The 24,438-nt window shown below is 42.4% G+C and overlaps 1 protein-coding gene across 1 annotated transcript in view; it reads right to left on the reverse strand.

Annotated features, from left to right (window-relative positions):
* Window positions 1-22,918, reverse strand: part of LOC135518556 (POU domain, class 6, transcription factor 2-like) — an 86,778-nt gene extending 63,860 nt beyond the window's left edge. The window contains exons 1-2 of the mRNA XM_064943723.1: window positions 22,747-22,918; window positions 4,057-4,154 (exon numbers count right to left, since the gene is read on the reverse strand). Coding sequence (XP_064799795.1) covers window positions 4,057-4,154; window positions 22,747-22,918 — 270 coding nt within the window. The remainder of the gene's footprint in view (window positions 1-4,056; window positions 4,155-22,746) is intronic.
* Between the last annotated feature and the right edge of the window lie 1,520 nt (window positions 22,919-24,438).

Genomic DNA, 24,438 nt, shown 5'->3' on the forward strand with positions numbered 1-24,438 from the left:
GGAAAGGTTGTAGAACCATCGGAATACAGAGCTGTGACATCCAGATATGTATTTAACTTGATATCATCGAAGATTTTCTTCAGTCTGCCAGATGCGGACTTCTCATAAAGTCATCAGAGGAAACAAGCCTTTTGCATGGCGTAAAGCGACATTCCTAAATTACATGCTGGGATGTGCCTCTAGTCAGAAAGAATGCATGGTGTCTTTGTGTCCAAGCCCAGCCTAAAAAACATCCCTTTAAGTCTCAGCTCCTGTATGCCTGTAGTATACCTGCCTGCCCTGTGACCTCAGTGCTGCTCCTGCTCTGCATGACTCCTCTACACTGATCTGAGCCCACAAAACTTTAACTGTACTAGGCAGCTATCTGCTTCTATTTTGAATGGGGCGTCTGTGGCGAGGGAGCGGAGGGAGCGGAGGGGCCGACTGGTGCCAACATGCCACCGTACTTCCAGGCTTGGTGCTGCTGGGTGACAGCGGTGTCACTAAGATAACCCGGCGCGCTAAGGAAAGCAAGCACCAGTTCCGACATAATCACAGTTTAAGGAATGTGACGTTACACGGGTTTAACGCCAAGAGGCTGGGAGAGATTGGAAGGTGAAACACTAGCATTTAAACAGAAAACAGGGCAAGAGAAAACCTCCATATGTTTCTAATTTCCTCATGCATTTGTTTCACCTACACCTTTGATCAAAAGGTGACCAGGGACGAAGCTTTTAATAGTCAATGACATGGGGAGAGGTTCAGTGCTTGCAACTGTATCCTGTAAACAAAACTGATTAAATAGCAATGATTCTTGTTTTTTTTTTATTATAAACCGGGTGGTTCGAGCTCTGAATGCTGATGGGCTGACAGCCATAGTATATCAGATCGTATACCGGGGTATGACAAAACATTTATTTTCACTGCTCTAATTATATTGGTCAATAGCAATAAGGCTCCTCGGACGTTTGTGGTATATGGCCAATATACTGTACCACGGCTAAGGGCTGTATCCAGGCACTTCGCGTTGCGTCGTGCCTGAGAACAGCCTTTAGCCGTGGTATATTGGACATATACCACACTCCCTCATGTCCTGTTGCTTAAATAGTCAATACTCATTAGGTTTAAAAAACATTCAGAACCATTTTAGTTTGCTTTCAAGTACTATAGAAAACCATAACACAAAGGAGTGCCACTGGTTGACTTTGAACGTATTCCAAATGACGTTTGTCATTAGCTATAAATAAGGAATTAGTCATTTGAGTGAGCAAAGACGAACCATCAAAGGACAATAACAAAGGGGGGGATTTTGTCAGTGCAAGTGACATATGTTTAATCTGGGTTTTTTTTAAAGTAAATTTCATGTTGAATTGTAGTGGCAGATAATCATAGACATCTTTGAACATTCATTTCAACTTCAAATTAAATGAGATCCTTTCGCCTGACACTGAAGACAGAGCTACATGGAAGGGAATGGGATTAAAAAACAATTCTACATACATCAAATGTACTGCTGATTTATTATTACAAGCACGTGTCTGCCAGCTTCAGAGCACTTCAAGTAAATAAGACCCCTTGCTATTTGTCTTTGGGCTGTGTTTGTTGCTGGGCGGCTCATGGCTTTTGTGAAGAGAAGAGGGGGGGGGGCAGTTTAGAAATTGATTGTCTACCTAACTTGCTTCTGTAAAACATTCAAAGTGTGAGTACTAATTTAACTGAACATTACATCTGAAAAACTTGCCTCGGGCCGCCACCACATTCCAGATCATAAAAACTATATTGTCTTTTAAAATACCAGAGCATTATAGTAAACAACCCATTCTGCTTCCTTTGGGTGTCTGTGTGAATAGTTCGGCATTATTTCCCATTCTTTGTTTGTCTTGCCTGTCTTTCCAACACGGGTCTAGTGGGGATGGTGTGGTACTGGCTTTGGCATGGCTAACAGCTGAGTGTGGAGGAGTGGGGTTCCAAGGGAGCAGGCAAGTGTTCTGGGTCGAGTTTGGCTCTGGATGGGGTCTGGGTGGGAATCCAGGCCTGGATAAGGTACTCTGCCTCTCTGCATGTGTTCTGGGTCGAGTTTGGCTCTGGATGGGGTCTGGGGGGAATCCAGACCTGGATAAGGTACTCTGCCTCTCTGCATGTGTTCTGGGTCGAGTTGGGCTCTGGATGGGGTCTGGGTGGGAATCCAGGCCTGGATAAGGTACTCTGCCTCTCTGCATGTGTTCTGGGTCGAGTTGGGCTCTGGATGGGGTCTGGAATGGGGGCTGGGTGGGGCTTTAGACCTAGATGAGGTACCCTGCCTCTCTGCATGTGTCTGGGTCGAGTTGGGCTCTGAATGGGGTCTGGGTGGGGCTGGATGGGGCTTTAGACCTAGATGAGGTACCCTGCCTCTCTGCCCATTAGGGGCCAGCAGGCCCTTCCATCTGCAGCCCAGGCAGGCGCTGAGAAATTGCCCGTAATCACAGAGATAGACGACTTTTGTCGAGGGGAGGAAGGCACATTCATGTTGGGTAAACTACCCTCGGATAATGGCTGTTCGCACAATATCCGGCTCTGGAGAGAGGATCTATCAAAACATATTGATCCCGAAACAGGAGAATTGGTTATGGCATGCGCAGCGCCTTTGTTTCTGAAAAGTGTTAGATTCACTGAGACTGTACTGACAGCATTAATATATTAGACTGAGACTGTTGGGGGAACAATCTCTTGTAGCTCATACAGTAGGCTCTGGCACAACCAGTTGCACTAAAGCATTTCTATTTGGTCTAATACCCTTGTTTAGCATCCGTGTATTAAACAGCTATCATATCTCTCGTCAACAGTGTGGTTTTAATCCGTTTGGTTGTCGGCTGCTCATTCTGCTGAGCTGAGTGAGATAATTCAGCAGGGAACTCAGTGGGTTAGTCTCTCTTCCCCTCACATATCCTCTTTTGTTTACCCTGATGAGGATTGATTCAGTAGCGGATCCCTTAATTGAGTAACACTGAGTGCCGTGTCCCAAATGGCACCCTATTCCTTATTCCCTAGAGCACTACTTTTAACCAGGGCCCATGGAGCTCAGGTCAAAAGTAGTGCACTATAATGGGAATAGGGTGTCATTTGGGATGCAAACCCCTGAGTGCCGGGAGAGTGGGCTCATTAAGGGAAGGGAGGGAGGGAAGCTCTGTGCCTGCTTGGTTGCCTGTCTGGCTGTTCACACTACTGTGTTTAGGGAGGTGACAGTGAGACAGCACTAATGAGATAAATGTTGATTAAACAGGGCAGAGCCACCAACCCAGTAAAACCAATCACGTACGCTGGCTGTCCTACTGAGCTGTTTATTAGGGCTGCTTGGAGTGCGTTTTGTTGGCCTTGAAGGGGAGGGGCAGAGGAAATGTAAACAACTCTCTATATATTCTATGCTGATGACAAAGTGATCACCAAAAAACTGCTTTATAGTATATGTCCATAAATACATCTCAACTGATTATCTTTGGGGAGGATTTGATATAATTTGGAGATCACGTTCATGTTCTGCTGTATCTGGTGGGATTATGTGTTTAGGTGCAGCCAGTGGTGTAAAGTACTTAAATACTACTTGAGTAGTTTTTGGGGGTAATTGTACTTTTACTTCACTACGTTCCTAAAGACAATAATGTACTTTTTACTCTATACATTTTCCCTGACACCCAAAAGTACTCGTTACTTTTTGAATGCTGAGCAGGACAGAAAATGGTCCAATTTACACACTTATCAAGAGAACATCCCTGGTCATCCCTACTGCCTCTGATCTGGCAGACTCACTAAACACAAATGCTTTATTTGTAAATTATGTCTGAGTGTTGGAGTGTGCCCCTTAATATGATTATTGATTATTCGTACTTTAACGTTTGATACTTACGTATAATTTAGCAATTACATTTACTTTTGATACTGAAGTATATTTAAAACCAAATACTTTTAGACTTTTACTCAAGGAGTATTGGGCTACTGGGTGACTTTCTGTTTCACTTGAGTCATTTTCTATTAAAGTATCTTCACTTTGACAATTTTCCACCACTGGGTGCAGGTCAATAGGAGACATGGAGAGACACCCACCTGTGGACCCACCGGGTAGGCTGGGTGACACTGTCCCAGCTGACTCTGTTCTGACGGGCTGCTGCTGGCATCAGACTGGACAGAGCCATCACGGGCTCCTGTGGTAGAGAAAGATAAGAGGGGGAGAGAGAGATGTTAATCCACTATAACATTGAAACAATCAGGCACAAAAAAAACATCCATGCGCAGACATAGCCAGCTGTGATCACACAGCCCCGAGTACGGCGGGGAGGGGATTTTGTGTTAAAGTGCTATATCAATAACCGCTGCGGCACCGTACACAATCAGCGCTGAATAAACGACCCGCCAGTTGAGAGTCTCATTGACGTGAGGATGATGCTTACCAGGCAGCCGCACCCCGACGGCCTCGATTACAGCTGAGGGATGAGAGATGGAGGGCCACATAAACTGTGGGGCCCTGCCCTGCATTATTCCCACATTTACATTGTTGAGTATCATCACCCATCTAACTCCCCTCCCCCCTTCTACCAGAAGACAGCCTGTGGCTATGAGACACAATTAGACCTGTTTCCTACAGTACGAGGCCACGGCGGAGTCAGGAGGCGCACATCCGACAGGGACATGATAATAAGCCTGGCCTGCTGTGTGATGTGACGGCCGGAGAGAAAACAAAAACCACTCAGGGTGGGTGGGCGGTGAGACACAGGTTTGTGTCCCAAATGGTACCCTATTCCCTATGTAGGGCACTACTTTTTGACCAGGGCCCATAGGGCACCATTTGTGACACAGGCATGGACTGTTAAAACATGGACTCTCGCTCTCAGCATCTCTCAACAGCTCACGCGCATCTCAAACCTCAGTCATTATGTGTGGTGACGTGTTTTGATAGAAAATTCCCTTGCCACTATAGTACAGTTTTTATAGGTCCCTTCTGCCTAGCTGTTGTAACTTTTATACTGTCGATAAACCATGAAACTATTCATTAAAAGTGTATTCCTTCAGATAGTTCAGTGAAAAACTATTTGCTTTTATACCATATGGGCTAACTTGTATAACGTCCATCTTTGCCAAAAGTCAAGAACATTGATCACAAGTCAAAAGAAGTCATCAATACAGATGTCTCGGCATATTGATATTTTCTCTAAATGCAGCCATACATCAATGGCAGGCTACTATACAGCCCTTTCAATGTATTGTACAACAGATTAAAACTCAGTTTCCACAAAAACTTGATTTCAAGTTGGTAAAAGAAGTCAAGGAAAGTAGGAAAGCGAGTGGGAGAGTTCTAGAGAAAGCGAAAGAACATGAATACACTTGTGTATCCCTTTTCAATTTGAGCAAGTTACAAGTCGAAAAATATATCTAAAACAATCACTGCATCAAAGTTTGACCTTTGTATTACTTAAGGCTTTGCTGTCAAGATGTGGTTGCTGTTTGGTTGTGTGGGACTGGGACGGTACAAATTTGCGCATTACGTCCGAAACTCCACTCTGCCATCCAAAATCATCTCATCTTTACATAAACTCCAAATAATTGGTGAATTGTATGACCCATCAAATGAACCTTAAGCATTTGATGCTTGATTTAATTGCCCTGGGGGACAAGCCCGCATTTTGAGCTGGTTTCTACCTCTGGCTCACTGGGCCAGCGTTTTGATATTGGTCCACATAAACCCAAGCTTGTCAACCCTGCAGTCACTTAACATTAGACAGTGCAGTCTCTTACCAATTTTACCCATTATGGGTCAAACATAGCCCAACCCAATGCCTTTAATTATTGAAGAGATGAAATACCACTTTGAAGACAGGCTTTGGATTTGGACAGCAGAAACCTAGTCTCATCCTAACACCAGGGCAAACATTCAAAGGAGGTTATCATAAGTGCATGATGATGAGCTTAGTTTAGCGTTTCTCACTGATATGATATATGACATCAATTCAACCATTTCTTCTGACTTGATCGAATGTCTTTGAAGACAAGTTTCTTCATATAATGACAACCGGAATTCACAAGTCAATTGAGGATCTCATTCATATTTGTGAATATATTAGGGCATTACTCAATAACCCCACTGGTTTCCAATCAACTTCGACAACTACAAGCATGCGTATCATCAAATGTCATATCAAAGAACGACAAACACGACAGTGGAATTGAACATTGAACACTGGCAGCAGTTCATCTCATTAGCATATATCCATTCCATCTCAATGTCAGAGATGAAATAAACAGCAGCTTGACTATGGCATCCACCCCTAATCAGAGGGATCACTCTGCTCTATTATTGATGAGCGAATGAAAGTTTACAGCATGGCAAAACCATCAATAAGTAATGAACATAGTTTGTGTAGTGAATAATATATTCCATTTGATAAGCAGGAGCAGAGGGCTACGGCTGATTAAATAACTGCTGTATGCCTTTCATTGCGTCATCTCGCAATAATTTAGCGGGATGTTAAGAGAAAGCGTGACCTGCCTGCAAATATCTATGACGTAAACACGTTTAGCACTGGGAAAGGAATCGATAATAAATAAATGCACATGCACATCTTTTCCCTGAGGTGTTGGTCGTGATTTCTTTAACAAAATTAAAACGCTGACAGGAGGAAATATCTTGGGAGTCCATCTTCAATAATCTTTTATTACTAGGTTCTTTGTTATTTTAACCAGTTTATATATTGTGAAGGTTTCTTCAAGTGGATTCCCTTTTGGTCAGTAACACTGGACTGACAACAGCTATAATGACGCTTGGAAGGATAAAATGTTTGCTGAAATAATGTTTTATACATATTTTCTACTTACACGTTAATACCAATTTTATACTTAAGACTGAAGTAATTCCTCCACTATTTTGTGCACAAAAATCCAGAAAGCGTGTTCAATGTGTTCACATTTAATTTTGAATTGGTAAACTCTCTTTGGTACACTTTTCCCAGCATTGCAGCACATAGACCTCACATTGAACTTAAGAGCTTAATGCTTGTTATTATAAAATACAATTTCTCAACTCTGTTATTTGTGCTGATTTAACACAACTGAACAACCCCGAACTATCTCCCATATATCCTAACCACAGTCATCTCTTCTACACTACAACAATAATGATTCCGATATCAGTGATCGGTGGCTTATGGTGTGGAAATATCCCCAATATCTGACACTAAATAAATTATCTTGCATTGATCACCTAAGTGGCGACTGGAGGGCCATGTTCAATGCCCAAACAGGGCAGAGGGTTTGTATATGGGGTGCAAAGAGCTGCATTTAATTGACGTCATCCGTGGCTCGTCTCAATACAGAGTGCTGCCCCAGGCACAACACCACACAAAACAATTAGTCCGCATTTCATAAAGCAATCAGTTTGCCATCTACTCTAATGCAACAACTGCTTCATCCATTAACCATGTGAATGACATGGGTGTTATTGAAGGCTTTGTGTCCGAGTTAGCTTTCACCCCACTGCATTTATGAATCAATTTTTGTCCATAAAAGAAGCGTTAACACTTAAAGCTATTTTAGTGGCGATGCATTATAAGCTGTCAAATATTGGAGAGGGCGCAGCGGTAAACGATTCAGGCTTTTCAAAATCAACCAGCCCATAAACTCCGCAACACCCCTTTTTTTTTAGTAATGGCTCTTTTCAAAACGCTGGGCTAATGGCATGTTGTTTCGTTATGTAGCTGTTCTCATTGAGATGTAATATGCAGGTTGACGTTTATTGGGAGGAATCTTGTCCTGGAGGCAGAGCTGAGTGATTTCTAGATGGGCCAGCGGCAAAGTCAAACTTGGCTATACAAACTGTGCCTTTGGTCTTAAGGTTAGCACTTTGGTTAAGGTTAGGGTTAAGGTTAGGGTTAGGTTTAAAATCCAATTTTATGACTTTGTTGCTGTGCCATCTAGTGGCTACCCTGCAGAGCTGCCTCCAGTACATGAGTCATCCTAATCAATGACAACGTGCATTTAACATATTAACAACAACAATGACTAAACGTGTCTCAAAACGGTTTATTCCCCCTCCATATTTATTATTCACGCTTTTTTTCTACTATTAAATATCAACACAATATCGACATTCAAAAGAAAACACATTTGTGCATTCTTATCATACAGTTTCTATTTGCCATGGAAATATGTGTTTTTGTTCCTTATTGTTGAGTGCTAAACAAATGAGAGTGAAAGCCCAGGCTGCAGGAATCAATAGAGATTCACTGATGATGGGGGTCAGGGCATCATACTGGGCGAAATAAATGACAAGTCACATCATACACAAGGTTTAATTCTATCAATACCAGACCAATTGTGTTGGATTGTTTGGCCATTGATTCCACTAATGCTTCTGAAATGCCTGACACGGCATAGCTTTTATGGTATTGGCACAAACACAAGTTTACTACACGCGGGAGCGAAAGAGGGAGAGGAGGAGAGAGAGAGTTTCCTATTCCCCAGTAAGTCATACTGCATTATATCTGAAACTAAGAGAAGTGACAGTACTGTATAGTGCCCTGGATTTACAGTGGTTAAAATGGACACATACAATTAGATTTTGGATTTGTCAATAACTCAGCCATCGTTCGACCAATCCCTTAGCTTTTCTCAAACTAGGTTAACACACGCACCATTGGCCTACGTTCCAAACTTCACCAAGCCTTTTTAAACCTCACATACCCTACATGTCTGACATTTCCTGCGTTGCAGGAACGTTGTCCTGCAAAAGGGCGATCAAATACGTCTGTAGCATTGTTCTGTCTTTCAGAACACCAAAGCCCTCAACAATAACCCAGAGGATAATGTTCTGCCAATAACCTCTGGGTCCTCTTCATTAGATGGCTCCCTGAGGATGAGCAGGAAAGTAATACTCTGTTTAGAGACCCTCAGAGGAGAGGCTGGCTAGTTATCCGTCAATAGCGTTTTTGGAGTCGAAACGCCCCAGACATTGACTGTCGAGTGTCTGCCTGTAATACCATTAGCTGCATTATCGTACACTAGAGCCTGGAGAGCTGTCATTTCCTTAATTAAGGGCCCAGCGCAGGGGCTTGGTGGTCAGGGGCCGAGCCAGTCTCTCTGGGCCCCTTATATTAACGGTTGATTTCTGCTGGAGCAGCAAGGAGCTCCAGACCCTACAGGCAAAAATATCAAATTCATTCATTATTCCACCAATAAGTGGAATTATGGAGTCAAGGTATTACACGGGAAGCAAAGCAAAGCACATGGCAGTATGGATTGGATTTTTCACCTCAGCAGTTCTTCAGCCATTTCTGGCGACAGTAATTACAGGACCACCAGAAAACATGGGATAGAGGGGGTATAGAGACTGACTAAAGACTGCCTTACCATTAAGAAATGATTACAGGGTAAAATCTATGTTTTTGAAGTGTAGACCCCCCCTGTTGCTGCTCAGTGTAGTTATTGGTCATCGTCAGTATATGTAAATGCAACTGATAACAGGGAAGTAGCATCCTCCCATAGTTATCCTCTCTTACATAGCCATGGGTCTTCCTCCAACGGGAAGTGCTTGGCCTGCTCTTACCTGCCTCTCCTTCTGCATTGAAGTGGACCAGTAGCCAAGCAGACTGGAGAGCACAAGTGGGACAGGATGAGGTCAATTGGAGGGAAGGGGTACTGCTCATCTCAAAGGTCAAGAAGGAGAGGGTGTGATGAAGAGTGAGAGAGACGGGGAGGGGTGGAGAGGAGGAAGAGGGGGAGAGTTGGAGAGAGAGAGCATTTGTGCAGGCAGCTCTCAGGGGAGCGGAACACTTTGCACATGAGTACATCTGTTGCGGTCCATTCTCCTCATTCCCCAAGCGATGTCAACCTGATTACCTCAGGGTTGAAAGAGACCAATAACAATCTCAAATTATTCCTCATCCTTTTATGGTCATCAGTGCAGCATGGATGGTGAAATCAGGGCCTGCCTGAGAGAGCTGTAAGCCTGTTAGGAGAGCTGGGGAAGGCTGAGGTGCCTCCTTTTCTATTGATGGGAGCCTCTTCTGAAATTACTTAAATTATATTTGTGGTAAATAGGATTCAGCCTGATCTGGTGCCCCCTTCATCGTCACGCCAGAGGGTTTCTCTTTAACCATGGCTCTCTGTCTGGATCTCTATCCAACATGTTTTCCTGTCACAAACAAAGTCATTTGTGGAGTAATGCGGCTTCATGTTCAAATGAGCAAATAAGTGATTCATCATTATATGCAAATCATTTCAAAAGTACTCGACATGACCAAAACTATGTGGACACTAGGGCTGTTGCGGTGACCGTATTACCGCCACACCGGTGGTCACGAGTCATGAAGGTAGTCAGATTCCACATGACCATTTAGTCACATGTGATTAGGCTTCTCCAAGCTCTGATGCTGCTGGTCATTATTAGCCTACCAAACTTGCTAACTGGTTGGTACTCAGCACTCTATTGTCCCTCTAATCACTCGGACATCAATGCAAATGTTATCAAAAATCTAATCAAACACTTCATGAGAGCCCATGAGCTCATGTTGCGCAGAAATTCTATAGGCTATGCAATTGCGGGAGAAAACAGAGTGATGGCCTTTACTATAAAGAGGAGGATCCCCTCAGTTTTCTATAGACTAGGTCTACTATATTTATTTCTCAACTTTCCTAATATTTTTCCTAATATTTTATAATATGCTTATATTTAAAACAGGAGTATTGCCTACCTGGCTGGCATGAAAACGAACCACGAGAAAAGTGTCCTCCATTCGCTATTTAAGTGCATAGATGACATGTATTATTTCTCGCTGCCTCTGTTTCGATACAGGTGCATGATAATGGTCCATTCTAAATCACAACAAATGTCACACATATATTATTTAGTATGTGTAAAGACAAGATTAAATCAGAATAGTCTGATGGGTGATAATATTAGCCTATTACTTGTGAATTATATATTATCACTTGTGAATGATGCCCAGCATAAGAAACAATGCCTTTTTGTTGTTGTTGACTTTTTTGAATCATAGTGGCACACCTCATGTAGCCTAGCCGATAGGTCTATATGTTTTGATAAGGTTTGTATCACAACTAAAGTGGCCAAATAAATTCCTAAAATTAAGCCCATTAATGTGGGCTGTAGAGCATAACTTGCATATATAAGCAGAGCGAGTTTCAAGTTTAGATCATTTTCACCATAAAAATGCACCTTTATAATAAAAGCATTACATGCATAATTGCATTCACAATAGTGTTTTTTTCCGCTAATGGAACATTTCTGCGCTTATAACGTGAAGATATAGCTACATAGTTTAGCAACATTTTAAGCTAAACGTTCTGCTCTGTTGCATCAGTCACATTGCTTAACATTTTTTGATGGATGCTAGTGGTTGTATTAATTTGGGATCTATCGCATCCCACTACTGTCCCAGACTATGTTTGGAATATTTATTTCTTACACAGAATAGGTCGACTTTTGTACTATGGGGGATAGTAGAATCACATAGGCTAGTGCTTTTGCTGTTCGTTAGGCCTAATCATCCTGTTAGCAGATGAAAAGTAAACGTGGACAGTTCTTTCAATATCTTCAATATGCACGTCGGAATTGGATAAAGTCTCTTGCAGCAGCATCCCCGATGTGTCTGCCTTCACTTGTAGCCTGTGAGAAAGAGCTGATCACGTGAAAGAGTCGCATCATGTTGTCCGACATTTGTAGAAGAACTACAGTTACATTAATAACTCTAAATTAAGCACAGTTACATTAATAACTCTAAATTAAGTACAGAATAAATATTTATTTGGTAACCGCTGAACACAATAGCCACATTCCTTCAAACAGTTTGGAAAAAATCTCCTTTCTATTTTATTCAGCTTTGTTAAATTGTATTCTTCATACTATAAAATAATGCCACGGAATTCTAAGCAAATCTTGTCTGCTAAATGAACTAGTGTAGCCCACAGCCATTTGGAATAGCCAGATCAGGACCTAACATAAGGACAACTTAGAGTTTGCTACTCTGTTCTTCTGAAACACACTACATTTTTTTCATATCATGCTTCTTTAGACCTGTCTAAAATAAATATTGGATTTATGGTGAAGATGTATAATATATTACATGGATTTATTAGACTTTTTAAAATGTAGATGTTCCAAAGGTCTGCGTCAGTGGCTTGTAGACTATGTGTGGAAGCCAGGAGATGATAAATGTGTTTATGTTAATTAACAGGCAATTACCGTGAGACCGACAGTTATTTGCTAAAAAATCACCGTCTGACAAAGTTTTGTGACCGCCACAGCCCTAGTGGACACCTGCTCGTCAAACATCTCATTCCAAAATCATGGGCATTAATATTGAGTTGGTCTCCCCCTTTGCTGGTATAACAGCCTCCACTCTTCTGGGAAGGCTTTCTATGAGATGTTGGAACATTGCTGCAGGAACTTGCTTCCATTCAGCCACAAGAGCTTTAAGGAGTTGGGCACTGATGTTGGGCGATTAGGCCTGGCTCGAAGGGGTTGAGGTCAGGGCTCTCTTCCACACCGATCTCGACAAACCACTTCTGTATGGACCTCGTTTTGTGCACGGGGGCATTGTCATGTTGAAATAGGAAAGGGCCTTCCTCAAACTGTTGCCACAAAGTTGGAAGCACAGAATGGTCTAGAATGTCATTGTATGCTGTAGCGTTAAGATTTCCCTTCACTGGAACTAAGGGGCCTAGCCCAAACAGTCCCAGACCATTATTCCTCCTCCACCAAACTTTACAGTTGGCACTATGCATTGGGGCAGGTAGGGTTCTACAGGCAGTGATTCATCACTCCAGAGAACGTGTTTCCACTGCTCCAGAGTCCAATGGTGGTGAGCTTTACACTACTCCAGCTGACGCTTGGCATTGCGCATGTTGATCTTAGATGCTCAGCTGCTCGGCTGTGGAAACCCATTTCATGAAGCTCCCGACAAACAGTTATTGTGCTGACATTACTTCCAGAGCCAGTTTGCAACTCGGTAGTGAGTGTTGCAACCGAGGGTAGATTATTTTTTTCGCGCTACATGCTTCAGTACTCGGCGGTCCCGTTCTGTGAGCTTGTGTGGTCTACCACTCCGCAGCAGAGCCGTTGTTGCTCCTAGATGTTTCCACTTCAAAATAAAAGCACTTACAGTTGCCGGGGCAGCTCTAGCAGGGCAGAAATGTGATGAACTGACTTGTTGGAAATGTGGTACCCTATGACGGTGCCACGTTGAAAGTCACTGAGCTCTTCAGCAAGGCCATTCTACGGCCAATGTTTGTCTATGGAGATTGCGTGGCAGTGTGCTCTATTTTATACCCCTGTCAGCAACGGGTGTGGCTGAAATAGCCGAATCCACTAATTTGAATGGGTGTCCACATACTTTTGTATATATAGTGTATCAAATAAAGAAACAGTGATATCTATGTGAACTGCTCACAACCCTTACATTACTGTAGGCAGAAAATGTAGAATGTGCGGTGAACTCACCGCGTCCAAAGAGCGGCCGCCTGTCAACCTGCGTTGCATCTGGCCAAACGAGAGAAGTGGCAGAACAATTAAGAGGCAGCCGGTGGCGTCTGTGAGTGGAGACTGGGCCGGGGATGGGGAAGGGGACAGGGGCCGGTGCGGGGGGCGACCAGACACCCACATATCACGCTTGACACATCAGCCTCGGGCCCTAAGGCTATCCTACACTAATGCTGTCCCACTTTCTGCCCCCTGTCCCACAGAGCTTCTGTTCCCCCCCAATACTCTGCCTCCACACGCCCACTCTCATAACGGTATCATAATAATGGATTACACTGCTACTGTGCAGCATCTATCATCCCAGAATCACAGAAAGTGCTCCAGTCTGCATAGGAGTCTATCTCACCTCAATCCCCCACAATGTGAAGCAGGGGGCTAACCTCCAAATAAGGATTTATACAACTCACTATTAGTCAGGGGGTGACACGGTGAAAATGCAAAGTTCTGCAATGTTTTAACTATATAGATTCTATGGGCATAACAACAAACATGGTGAAGGGGGGGCAGAACCGACCCTCCATTCTCTCGAACAGAATTTCCACAGTACACAACATTCTCATAGTGCCGTCACGCTGTGGAGGGAGGGAAACGTACGGGATCGACTATTGCTTTGAAGCCCGTAACTCCATTTCCCAAGAAAAGAAGCATCACAATGTTATTTCACATCCTCAGATATGAAGGGGGGGGGCATAATAACTTCTCGATAGCCTGGATCTCGACTGCCCTATACCCCCTCCCCACACCCCCTCCCCTGCACCTCCGCCTCCTCCACACACCCTTTTCTCTTCCCTCAATCTTTGGTTTCAAAGGAAGCGAATCAGCCAGAAGGACAGAAGGTTATGCATTAGTACTGGTCATTGCTCAAAGAACGAGCGCTATAAATAATAAAGGGTTGTGAAGGACACATGGGCTTGGATGGATCTCTGGTTCACACCACACAAGTCAAAGACAACATTGAAATTTCCATTCCCTGCTTCAATTATTTCCAAACATCAACGACCGTGTCAACGCCAAGGAGCTGTGACGTTTCTTTGTTAGTCCAACATGAAGAGCTTTTTGATATTGTTTATGGAAACTAGACTATGCAATACATATTTCTTTGAAAAGTATTATTTCCCCCAGAGTGTGGTGAGAACAGAATAAAGTGTATTATAGTATTCATTACATTTCCTTTGCCACTGGCAAAGTGCCCTCAATGTAATTTTCTTTACAATATTCCTTTGTACAGCAACGCAAAGGTTAACAATTCATTTCTACTATATCTGCACAATATAGTCAACAGATCATAATGTCAGTCACTTTGAAGTGTTCAGTGTCACTATGAATGCAATCTACATGACTGGGATTTTTATGTGTAAAACAGATGACCTTCTCTCTATGTCCATCTCCATCTTCCTTATTTCCTCCTTGTTCCTCAATGCTATCTGACCTGTGATGGTAGAGATAGCGAAGATAGCCCACGGGAACTCCGGGCGCATTAGAGAATGTATTACACCTGCTTTATAGGCATGCAGCTGAAATCCTCCTAATGAGATCAAACTCCTGGAGAGAAAGAGAGAGAGAGAGAGAGAGAGAGAGAGAGAGAGAGAGAGAGAGAGAGAGAGAGAGAGAGAGAGAGAGTCCTACTCCCTTTCTTCCTCTCCTTTATCCTAGTCTCTTTAACTTTACTGAGCTGGTCCCATTCACACACTGTGTCTCTACCACTTCATTACTTAACCCCAGCACAGCAGAACATTACAGGCCTCTTTGCATTAGCAAGCAGCCAACCCCCCCCCCCCCCCCCCAGTCACTCGCCCTGCTCACTAAGCTGATTACACAAAAATAATAGGTGCGGGGGGCTGCCTGCAGCAGTGTGTGTCTTTGTGTTTATGCAGAAGAGTGAAAGGCAGGTTGAAGGAGACAAGGGGATGAGGATGTGGGAGATAAGTGAGTGAAGGTATGAAATGCAATACATGCTGATCCTAATAAAATAAAAAAGTTCCTTCCTGGTGATAACCATATTTTTACACAGGCGTATCAACTACCACTTCGGTAATCCAAATCATTTAAATTAATTCAGTGAGGTACTGCACAGTAGCTGCCAGAGTGCAAAAGAACACAAATATATTTTCTTATTAAGATGAATGAGTAACTGCTCTTACGAAATACAACAAATTAAGAGATGTAGGGTATTATACAGTAGTCTGTCTAGACCTTTTCTTGGAATGACCTCCAATCGCATACATCAATAGAAGATTCCTTTTTCTCTCCTCTTTTTAGTCTGTAGGTGACCTTTCTGAAAATGTTCCTCCATTTTGGCAGAATCGGTATAAGTGCAGGCCATTTCATGTAAACAGTAAGTGTATGAAATGAGTGGCCCTGTCGTTCCAGCCAGGCTCTATTTGACAGCATGATGATAGAAGCGTCACATCCTTGGGAGAGTAAATGCAAACTGACAAGAGATGAGCCTTTGGTTGCGGAATATAATACCCGAATTGTGCTCCGAGTGCCTTATTATCTTGTCTGCTGGTGTTTGAAAGGGGGAGATTTGCTTGAGAGGGGAAGACAGAAACTGTACACAGCCACGCCATCTCGCCCCCACGGGGGGAAAATAGCGTGGCTTCCTAACCACAGCTTTCGCAACCTAATGTCCATTTTTCCTAGGCAATAAATACATGTCATCAGGATGTTGTGGTGCCTCATGGCTTCTGCTAGCTGGAGTGGAAGGCTATTTGCACAGCTGTGAGAAATGAGCTTTTAAAAAAAACGTGTGAAACCATTTCACCAGTGAAGGGAGCATGGCTGGGTGTGTGGTAGACAAACATTACTCCCAATGACATTGTCTATCAGTGCTTCCTGAGCACTCAACCGAACCCGAGAACACCCAGAACGTGCACACCTTCACTTCAATCAACTTTTTTTTTTGCAGCAGCAGCAATCAGAAATTTGTACTTATCCACTTAACTGTCAAAAATTCTATTAAAGCCAAAAGCAGCACTCTACTCTATACAAAACAGTTCATCACAAAATAACCTGGCTGAACCTGAACTCGCTCACTGTGTTGACGCCGTCAGAAAGAGTCACTGAATGTCATTCTCATACTCTTTCTGCTTTTTTCCCTCTGCTGCCTCTCAACCCACTATAGCTCATAGCCACCTAGGAGAATATAGGCGCTCTCAGCCATACAGTCTCCAAGGACATGCATGGATATTTTCAAGAGCATGGTGTAAAACCATATTGTGCAGGTTTTGACAAACGCCTCTATCATTGTGTACAGTGAGGTTGACCCAGCGGTATGATTTTAACAATGAGGACGCAACAATGCAGAACTGATTTTTCTTGCATGGGAGATTTTTTATGTCCAAGTGGAGATAAAGAGCTGGCGAACTGTACAATATCTACAAAATCAAAGAAACAGGATGATGAACCAAAGGGTCAAACAAAACCTAATTATATAGAGCTCTTAAAAAGAAAAACTCTGGCTTCAAATACACTTGTTAACCCGGCAGCATGACGACCTTTGACCTGTTCCTGTCTGTCAGACAAACAAAGAAATTAGTTTAAATAAGGGGAAAGGGGGATACCTTGTCAGTTGCGCAACTGAATGCATCCAACTAAAATGTGTCTTCCACATTTAACCCAACCCGTCTGAATCAGAGATGTGTGGGGGGACTGCCTTAATCGACACCCACGTAATCGACACCGGGGAGCAGTTGTTGTTGGGGGTTGACTGCTTTGCTCAAGGGCAGAACGGCAGATTTCTCCACCTTGCCGGCTCTGGGACTTGAACCAGCGACCTTTCGGGTTACTGGCCCAACGTTCTTAACCACTATCCATCATGCATCTGACCAACGGGAACATTACATTTCACATCATGATCAATTAACGTTCAGTAGCATGAATTACAATGGAAATATCTTCAGATTATACACATACTCGAAGGTCCCCACAGGAAAATGCTACTTCCGCATTCCCCGTAACTCTCAATACTCTACGCCCTCTTCAATCGCCACATTTGACCGTCGCAACTACAACCGGGAAATGGACCTCTTCAATAAACGAGGATGTTGTTCAAAAATGATTTCAGCTCAACCTTAACGTTTTAATAGTTAAACGTGATCACATTTTAGTTGTACCATCTGATCGCTCCACGCCTGCATAGAAAGGGAAATGTTGGGCAAAGCACCACGAAAGGTTTTGCACACTGAAACCAATCTCCATAACCCACTGTACAGGTGATCAACAATCAAATGGACATCGCCTATCCACACATGATTGCAATTAATACATGTGCTTTTCTCAGTAAATGGTTGACTTAATCACTGTCTGGTTATTCATAAGGCCTGTCTTTAGCTTAGGTGACAGGGGGCAATCGTCACATGTAGGCTACATTGACCCCACCCACCAAAGTAATTATAAATTATGCTGTTCTGGGGTTAAATCATCAACGAACATTGTGAAGTGTTGCGTCACAAAACGTTTGGAAGTCCATCAACAGCAAATAATATTGTGGATTTTGTCTAATATGTTAAGTTGTTGGCTTGGGACTTCTTAACCAAATCAAAAGTATCTGAAATGACTCATATTAGTAGCTTAATGACCATTATCCAGAAGGGGTTTGTTCACGGAGCTGAACTTACTATGATTCAGTACATAATGGAATCCTGAGTATAGTGCTGAGACACATTAGCTTGGCTAATAAACTGGGGTCAAAAATGTAACACAATCTTAAGAGTCAGGATTTCTCTCAACATCCCACATTTTTTTTTACATGGACACATAAAAGTACACAACAATACATTGGAGAGGGAAACGCTGGAGCATTGGGCATCCACATACATGATCAAACATTTAAACCACAACTTGGAGACTTCATTATATTTTTTTCTGATGAAGTAATTGAAAGTATAATCAATCTCCTTAATAAAACCTGCACGATACAGTACAACCGTGGCTTAACATTACACTTTTTCTTGTTTGTGAGCAGCAACCATCCTCCTGTCATCCACTTTGCCCTGTGTCCTTCAGTTAGGGGAGCAGTGCTGCTTTGTGAGAGGAGTTGAGCTACCTCTCTCCCTCTCCCTCTCTCTCTCTCCCTCTCTCTCTCTCATCTCCTGACTGTAGTGTTTGGCCGGAGCAAGGAGGCTGGGTAGCCTGGCAACCACATGTCCTGACTGCCGCTACGCTGTGCCAAGTCTCCCGGGAGGAGCAGTGGTTCTGAGGGCACACCTCAGGCACAGCCTACGGGCAGAGTCATGCCTTCCTGCATCAGCCCCACAAGAGACACCAACTCTGGCCAGTCACATATCAAGACATCCTCTACCAAAACACACCACTGTATTTATAACATTTACATAACTCTGTTATCATGTTGTAATTTATGGTAAATACAGTATTATAACAATAACAACTGCCGTTTAAGAAAAGTGCATTGCAATATGAAGGATGTCATTTCTCATTTAGAAAATATTTTTTTATCATTGCAGTCTGTTCAGCAGAAATGGTCTATAATTGAATGTGTGTGTGTGTGTGTGTGTGAGAGAGAGAGAGATACCGAAATAAAGGGTGGAAGATAGAGAGAGAACAAACAAACATAGACTAATGGGCTTCAGCTGTTATCAGGAGTATGAAGGTGAAGTGAAAGAAGGCTTGATGCTTATTACAGAGAATTGCAACAGTGTTGAGATGAATGAGCTACCTGTTACCCTAGTCTCTGTTTTGGAGAGCCTTGCCCTGGGATATCCTAAAAAATTCATCTGAATGACAGCTGGAGCCGTACACTGATCAGGACGTGAGGCTGTTTGGAGAACCTTCCCCCAAAATACTTCTCAGAAGTTCAGCCAAGTGGTGCTTTGTGGCAACAACAGAACACAACACTGCCAGGCTACACACTGTCGTCCCCTTTGCACCACTCACGTGTCTAGTCCCAAAACACACAACCTGTACAGACACACAGAACACACACCATACAGTACCTGGCTACTGTATGCTTTATCATAATGGGACAGCTGCCGTCTGATGTATTATTCATTTAGCAATAACCAACGCCTCTCTCGTCTTTTTATGTCCAATGTAACACAGCCTTGTTTATGATTGGTGTTACAGGTAGACTGTTAGAGCATTGCTCCTCTTGGGCACCAATGGTGTTGGAGGACGTCACCAGCAATGGGTCACTCCAGATGTTATCTGTACTAACGAGTGTAAGTGATTTCCTGCACTTGATCATTAGAAATCATCCAAAAGGAGATTAGCCCTGATTATACAGTGATTATTAGAAACTCAACTTGTTATTAACGTGATATATTTGTGTTTTTGGCAGCAGGCAGCACACATAAATGAGAAAAGATAGCATCTCTTTTTTTTTTGCATTATCGTAATGCCTCCAAGTCTTAGCACTGAGTGCAGTACATCTGTGTAGTGGGTTGTAACACACGTGCTCAATGTTTTCTCTCAGGAAGCGCACCCCCTTCCCTTAACTAACACATATATTTGGGAGAAAGTCACAAAATTGCCAAATAAAAAATACATCATGACACGTAAAAGTAAATGAGATGTAAAAATTGTATGTATTGTTGTGCTCACAGTGTTTCAATAGAAAAGGAGTTAAGGTATTGTAGCTAAGTGCAGGCCAAATGCAGAATCCAAATGGTTTTTAATATATTTTGTATGTATGTATGGTGAGTATAATACATCAACATTTTTCTGTTTTTCTGGTATAATCTGAGCTCGAGGTAGCCTACGCTCTGTTGCCACCTATAAACCCACATCAAACCTTACACATACATTACTGTAAGGCCAAATAGAATCATCTACAATTATGCCATATGATGACTGCATTCTTCTCGTCAGAGTCCGTGTGTACATAACTTGGTATTTGTTCTTTTGGTACTACTTTTTCATAGGATGTTTATGTTACAGAACAATGTGTCTTTTTTTGTATTACTATAATACTATCATTATTATGTTTATAATGTAGTACGTTAATATGAGTATGTACTTTCCTACCAATATAATCACGTATAAGTAGTACTGTAGTAGTTTGTATCAATATTATCTGTAAGACACAATTCAATTTGTTTTCTTTTATGAAAACATATTAAATCCATTATCTTGTAATTCCACAAGTTCTCATATCTCTTCAGACCACTAAAAGCCTCTCTGCACACGCCGCCATTTACTGTAATTTGAAGGGGGTTCATGGAATTTTAGTCAATAATCTTTTACACTGATGTCCATGGGCATTTTCAGAAATAGACGTATTACATCCTTAACGGCTGAGTACTGACTCATAACCTTAAAAGCATGTTCAGATGTGTACTAAGTCTAAAAGTACTGTACCATGAAATAGCCTTGATGAAAGCACAGAGTAAAATGTGGTCTTAAATAGACCACATCATAGCCCCTCCCATCACCCACACCTGCAGCACAGTAGAACAAAAAAGGTCAACTTTAGCCTCTCCACGGTTCTATTAGCTCGTTTAATTAAAACATTCTAATTGCAACACCTGAGAGAGTTGGTAGAAGAAGAAGAAAAAGGAGGCCTATGTGGTGCCTTTTTGAAAAGCAGAACTGCATATCTTAGATCCGTATTACCCATTAGTGATCATTTGGTGTAAGTAAGGATTAGTGAGTGACTGAATGTGTTTGAAGTATTTTTGGGACCGCATTGACTAAAAACTGAATGCCAATTCTTCCATCAAAGAAGATCTGAGGAAAATCCAAACAAACAAGTTGAAATAATTGAGGTTGTGTATAAGCTTTACTTTTTTGGCTGAATCTACATGTTACAGCAGTCAATATTAGACATAGTGTTATGACCTTTATAGTTTCATTATAATTTATATTAGACCTATTGATTCATTGTTATGACCTGGGATTAAATTAGACTGCCTGGATAAGTAAATTAGTTTAACTAAAAGCATATTAATTAACTTGGTCACAACTGTAATTGAACCTGAACATGAAATGAATAAGAGAGATGGATACATACATATGTTCTATCTGTTAAAATGACATCCATTTCTTACTAATTAGTATCTCTTAATATTCTAATTGTAGTATTTAAATGTAATTCCCTATAAGAAAAATAGGCCATTTTCCAACAATTATTAATTTGACCATCATTTCATTGTCTAAATTGCTAATGATATATTAAGTGATTTAAATGTGTTTACTGTATATACTTTTAATAAATATCAATTCATCTTCATACCGTTATTTGACATTGGACTACAACAACAACAATTGTTAGTTGCTTACATAAGAATACATTGTGATCATCCACCACTGCAGAGACAATCAAGCACGAGCACATTTCACAAACCAAAACCAAAGCCAGAGATCCTCACCACTTGCTCAATTCATAGGCATTTTTTATGCCCCTGATACAATAGTCTAACATTCTCTCTAATTGTGCATATTTTGTCACAACATTCACACTTTTCACTTTCACACAAGCAACAAAATATAAAACGCCACGTTCCAAGACATAGGCTGCGTTTACACAGGCAGCCCAATTCTGATTTATTTCCTCACTAATTGGTCTTTTGACCTGTCAGATCAGCTCTGAGAAAGATCTGATGTAAAAATATCTGATGTGATTGGTCAAAAGACCAATTAGTGGGAAAATGAATGAATTGGGCTGCCTGTGTAAACGCAGCCATAGATGCTTATTTTCAAAGTTATGAAAGGAAGGGTCTCTTGTCACAAATATTTTTGTCTGTCCTACCAATCTAATCTATGTAAACTATACAAACACGAATTCCTAAATGTGTATGCCTATGCCTAAAGGCACATTGCAACTCCAAGTGTGATATTTGAATAATCACCTGATGGGGACTCTCACAACATTCTATTTGAAAATGTTACCACACCTAAACTTCTCAAGATAAACTTCTAAAGATAAATCAATTAATCAATGAGCACAAGACTCATAACAAAATACCAAACCGTTTATATATATACATATATATATATATATATACTTATATTTCCAGTGAAAAAAAGTCATGACGACATAATGAACATGTAAAACACCACATCACTTGAAAACTCACTTAAATAACTTGTCTTCTACAATACTACAACTCAGGCAACCAACCCTATTGCATCGACCTCTTCCCCGAATCCCTGCACCTCAACTTTCTATCACAGTCTTCTAGCACCTGCTCCAGCAGCACCTGGTCTTAGACAGCCTTTCCTTGGCCTCTCGTGCCACAACCAGTCCCTGAAGGGAGAGGAGAGACCGAGAGCTGTCCTGTCCATGGACTCACCATAGAGCTTGTTGGGAATGTCCTCACTGTCCCTGGCCTCGGAGGACAGGAGCAGGGACTCGTCGTTGAGCTCGCTATCTGGGGTGGCCGCTTTGTCCTCGGCCCGGAGTTCCGCCACGCTCATCTCGCTGCGCAGGGAGAGCAGCGGCTTGCTCAGCTGCCCTGTAATCATCGGATCGTGGAGGGAGCTGGGGAGCCCAGGTAGGGAAAACAACAGAACAACGTGGTTAGATTTGCCTCGCAGCACACTACTCTACGCCGGCTTGTTCTCTCAGTCTACCCCCCTTCACTCTCCCATTCTCTCAATCCCGGTGTCTCCCCTCTATCGCTCACTCATCACTCTCTCTCTCCCGCCTTTCCCTTCCCTCTCGCTCTCTAGCGCTCGCTCTTGTATCTGAGACTGGTGCTGCTCCCGCTGATATTGCTGGCTGCAGCCTGCCCAGTGAAGAGCGGCAAGGTTCGTATGGCTAAGCCATTATACCTTCCAGCCTTAAAGGTTCTCCACACCTCTCCAGGCTCGATAATATCAACAGAACAGACGTGTCACAATTTCACCATTATACTCATCCTGTACACGCATATTGTACCTAGAAATTAAATTGCTAAAGATGTATCTGCTATTACAAAAAAAAAACATCTATGTAGACAGTTTATTCATTTCTCAAAGGTAAAGCCTGCACGATACTTTCAGTAAGAGCAAGAAGTCAAAGGTGTCCTTATTCTTATGCATTAGTCAGAGGCAACCAGCGAACGATTAAGGCCTCTTCCAATCAAGAGCAGGAATAGATCACGGCATATCATAGGTCCTCCCCAAATTACGTTTTGAAATTCCAATGTCTCACATTTTTACAAAACACGAACCACCATAAACTGGAGGGAATTAGAATGACTGTCAATGAATTATTAACAAAGTAATGTATAGTGTAATGAAGTAACCTGGCTAATTACTGATGTGCAACTATCTAAAAGTGCACAAAATAAATAAACCATCAAAAAGCATACATACCTAAATGAAGCTCCACTAAATGACAAAAAAAGCGTAAAAGATTATCTTCTGAATGTCCAAAAAATCTGACAGAAACCAATTAAAACATGCTCGCCACCACAGAGCAGAGACCAGCTAGTGCATGATGCTTGCTACAAAACAGAAACAGCCTCCTCCACCTTGTTGCATCTGAATAGCCACTGTGGGTTCAAGCCTGAGGTTGCTTCCAAGACAAGCACTGGAGATGTCAACTCTACTTTCTCTCCTCCCTCTCTCTCTCTCTCTCTCTCTCTCTCCTCCTCTCTCTCTCTGCCTCTCCTGTGTCTCCTCTCCCTCGTGTCACCTCAGACTGTTCCCCCTCCCTCCTGCTCTGAGACACACAAAGAACCGCAGCAACACAGAGAGGTAAAACTCTGTCCCACTCACGCTGCCTTATTTATGGACAAGAACATTCAGTCTAAATGGGTTGGAGATGGGGACAGGTGACCAGCATGTATGGCAAGAGGGGAAGGGGGGTCAACCTTGCCCCTGCGCCAGTACACCACCACCCCCATGGTCGATGTTTTCCTGCCCAGAGGGGCTCTTATAATGCGCTCATCAGAGGAATCGGGGGGGGGGCTTTGATATGACATGATAATCTATGAAAATGTTCATCAATGGAAATAGTAGCTGTCATCCAAAGGCGAGCCGGCTGGTCAATACTCATA

This window comes from Oncorhynchus masou, chromosome 28 (assembly GCF_036934945.1).
Source record: "Oncorhynchus masou masou isolate Uvic2021 chromosome 28, UVic_Omas_1.1, whole genome shotgun sequence".
NCBI lineage: Eukaryota > Metazoa > Chordata > Actinopteri > Salmoniformes > Salmonidae > Oncorhynchus > Oncorhynchus masou.